Here is a 1225-nt window from a genome sequence, read left to right on the forward strand (position 1 = left end):
TCTTCCATTAAAGTTAATGTATGGGGTGATGAATACATTACTTGCAAATACCCCAATTAAGTCATTAACTTAGCTGATCAAACTAAAACAACTCAAGGTATTATGAAATGTCCTCATGATTTTGATTTGTTTTGTAATTTCCCTAAGTCATGCCCCAATAATTGCTCTAACAATGGTGTCTGTAATAATGGTTATTGTGTATGCCTCAAAGGATATGGTGGTGCCGACTGCTCTAAAATATGTAGTGAAGGTTAAGTTTGGGATGGTTCTCGTTGTGTTAATAAGTGCCCCTCTGGATAATTCAAAAACTTTGATAACACTTGCAAACCCACTTGTCCATACAAATAATACGGAGATCAAGCCACTAGTAGCTGTGTTCTCTGTTCTGTTAACTGTTCAGCATGCTTTGGTCCTTTATTCGATCAATGCTTATCTTGTAATGATGGATTTTCGCTTTAAGGAAACTAATGTGTTGATACTACCTGTCACTCTAGCTGCCAATCATGCTCTGGCCCAAATTCAAATCAATGTACTTCTTGCCCTGCTGGTTAATATTTGGACTCTAGAAATACTTGCCAACCTTGCTAATATCCTTGTGAAAATTGTTTCAACTCAGCTACAGAGTGTACAACTTGCGGATAAGGATATGAAATGGATAAGTTTATTGGTAAATGTGTATCTATGAATACATGCGATATCTCTTGTCTTGAGTGCTCAGCTTTTAGAGATCCCACTAAATGCACTATTTGTAGAGAGGGCTAATTCCTAAACGAAGAAGGTAGATGTTAAAAATGTGATGAATCATGTGCTACTTGCTCTGAACGAGAATATAAATGCATAAAATGTGCTGATGGATGGTAATATGATGAATATAATAAAAGATGTCGTATGGATTGCCATGAAAGTTGTGATACATGTACAGCTCTTTAAGATCCTACAGCTTGTAAGAGATGTGCTTTTAATTACGTAATGTAGAATAATCTATGTGTACCTTGTGATAAAAGTTGTTATGGATGCACAGATAATCCTAACAAATGTACTAATTGTTATGTAGGGTACAAACTAGATTCAAATTATCAAACTTGTTTCCCTATTTGTAATTCTGACGAATTCCAAGATAAAAATGGAAACTGTTAAAAGTGTGTATCTCCTTGCGCCACATGTGAATATTATAATTACTATTGTAATAGTTGTATAGCTGGCTATACTTATGAAGCCTAATATA

General features: G+C 34.9%; 1 protein-coding gene across 1 annotated transcript in view; it reads left to right on the forward strand. All coding sequences in view use genetic code 6, as the record gives it.

Annotated features, from left to right (window-relative positions):
• Window positions 1-1225, forward strand: part of TTHERM_00166110 (leishmanolysin family protein) — a gene marked incomplete at both ends in the record, with an annotated part of 5748 nt that overhangs the window by 727 nt on the left and 3796 nt on the right. Inside the window, one exon of the mRNA XM_001008667.3 lies at window positions 1-1225. This exon is cut by the window's left edge and continues 191 nt beyond it; it is cut by the window's right edge and continues 570 nt beyond it. Coding sequence (XP_001008667.3) covers window positions 1-1225 — 1225 coding nt within the window.

The sequence above is a fragment of the Tetrahymena thermophila genome, assembly GCF_000189635.1.
Source record: "Tetrahymena thermophila SB210 genomic scaffold scf_8254798, whole genome shotgun sequence".
NCBI lineage: Eukaryota > Ciliophora > Oligohymenophorea > Hymenostomatida > Tetrahymenidae > Tetrahymena > Tetrahymena thermophila.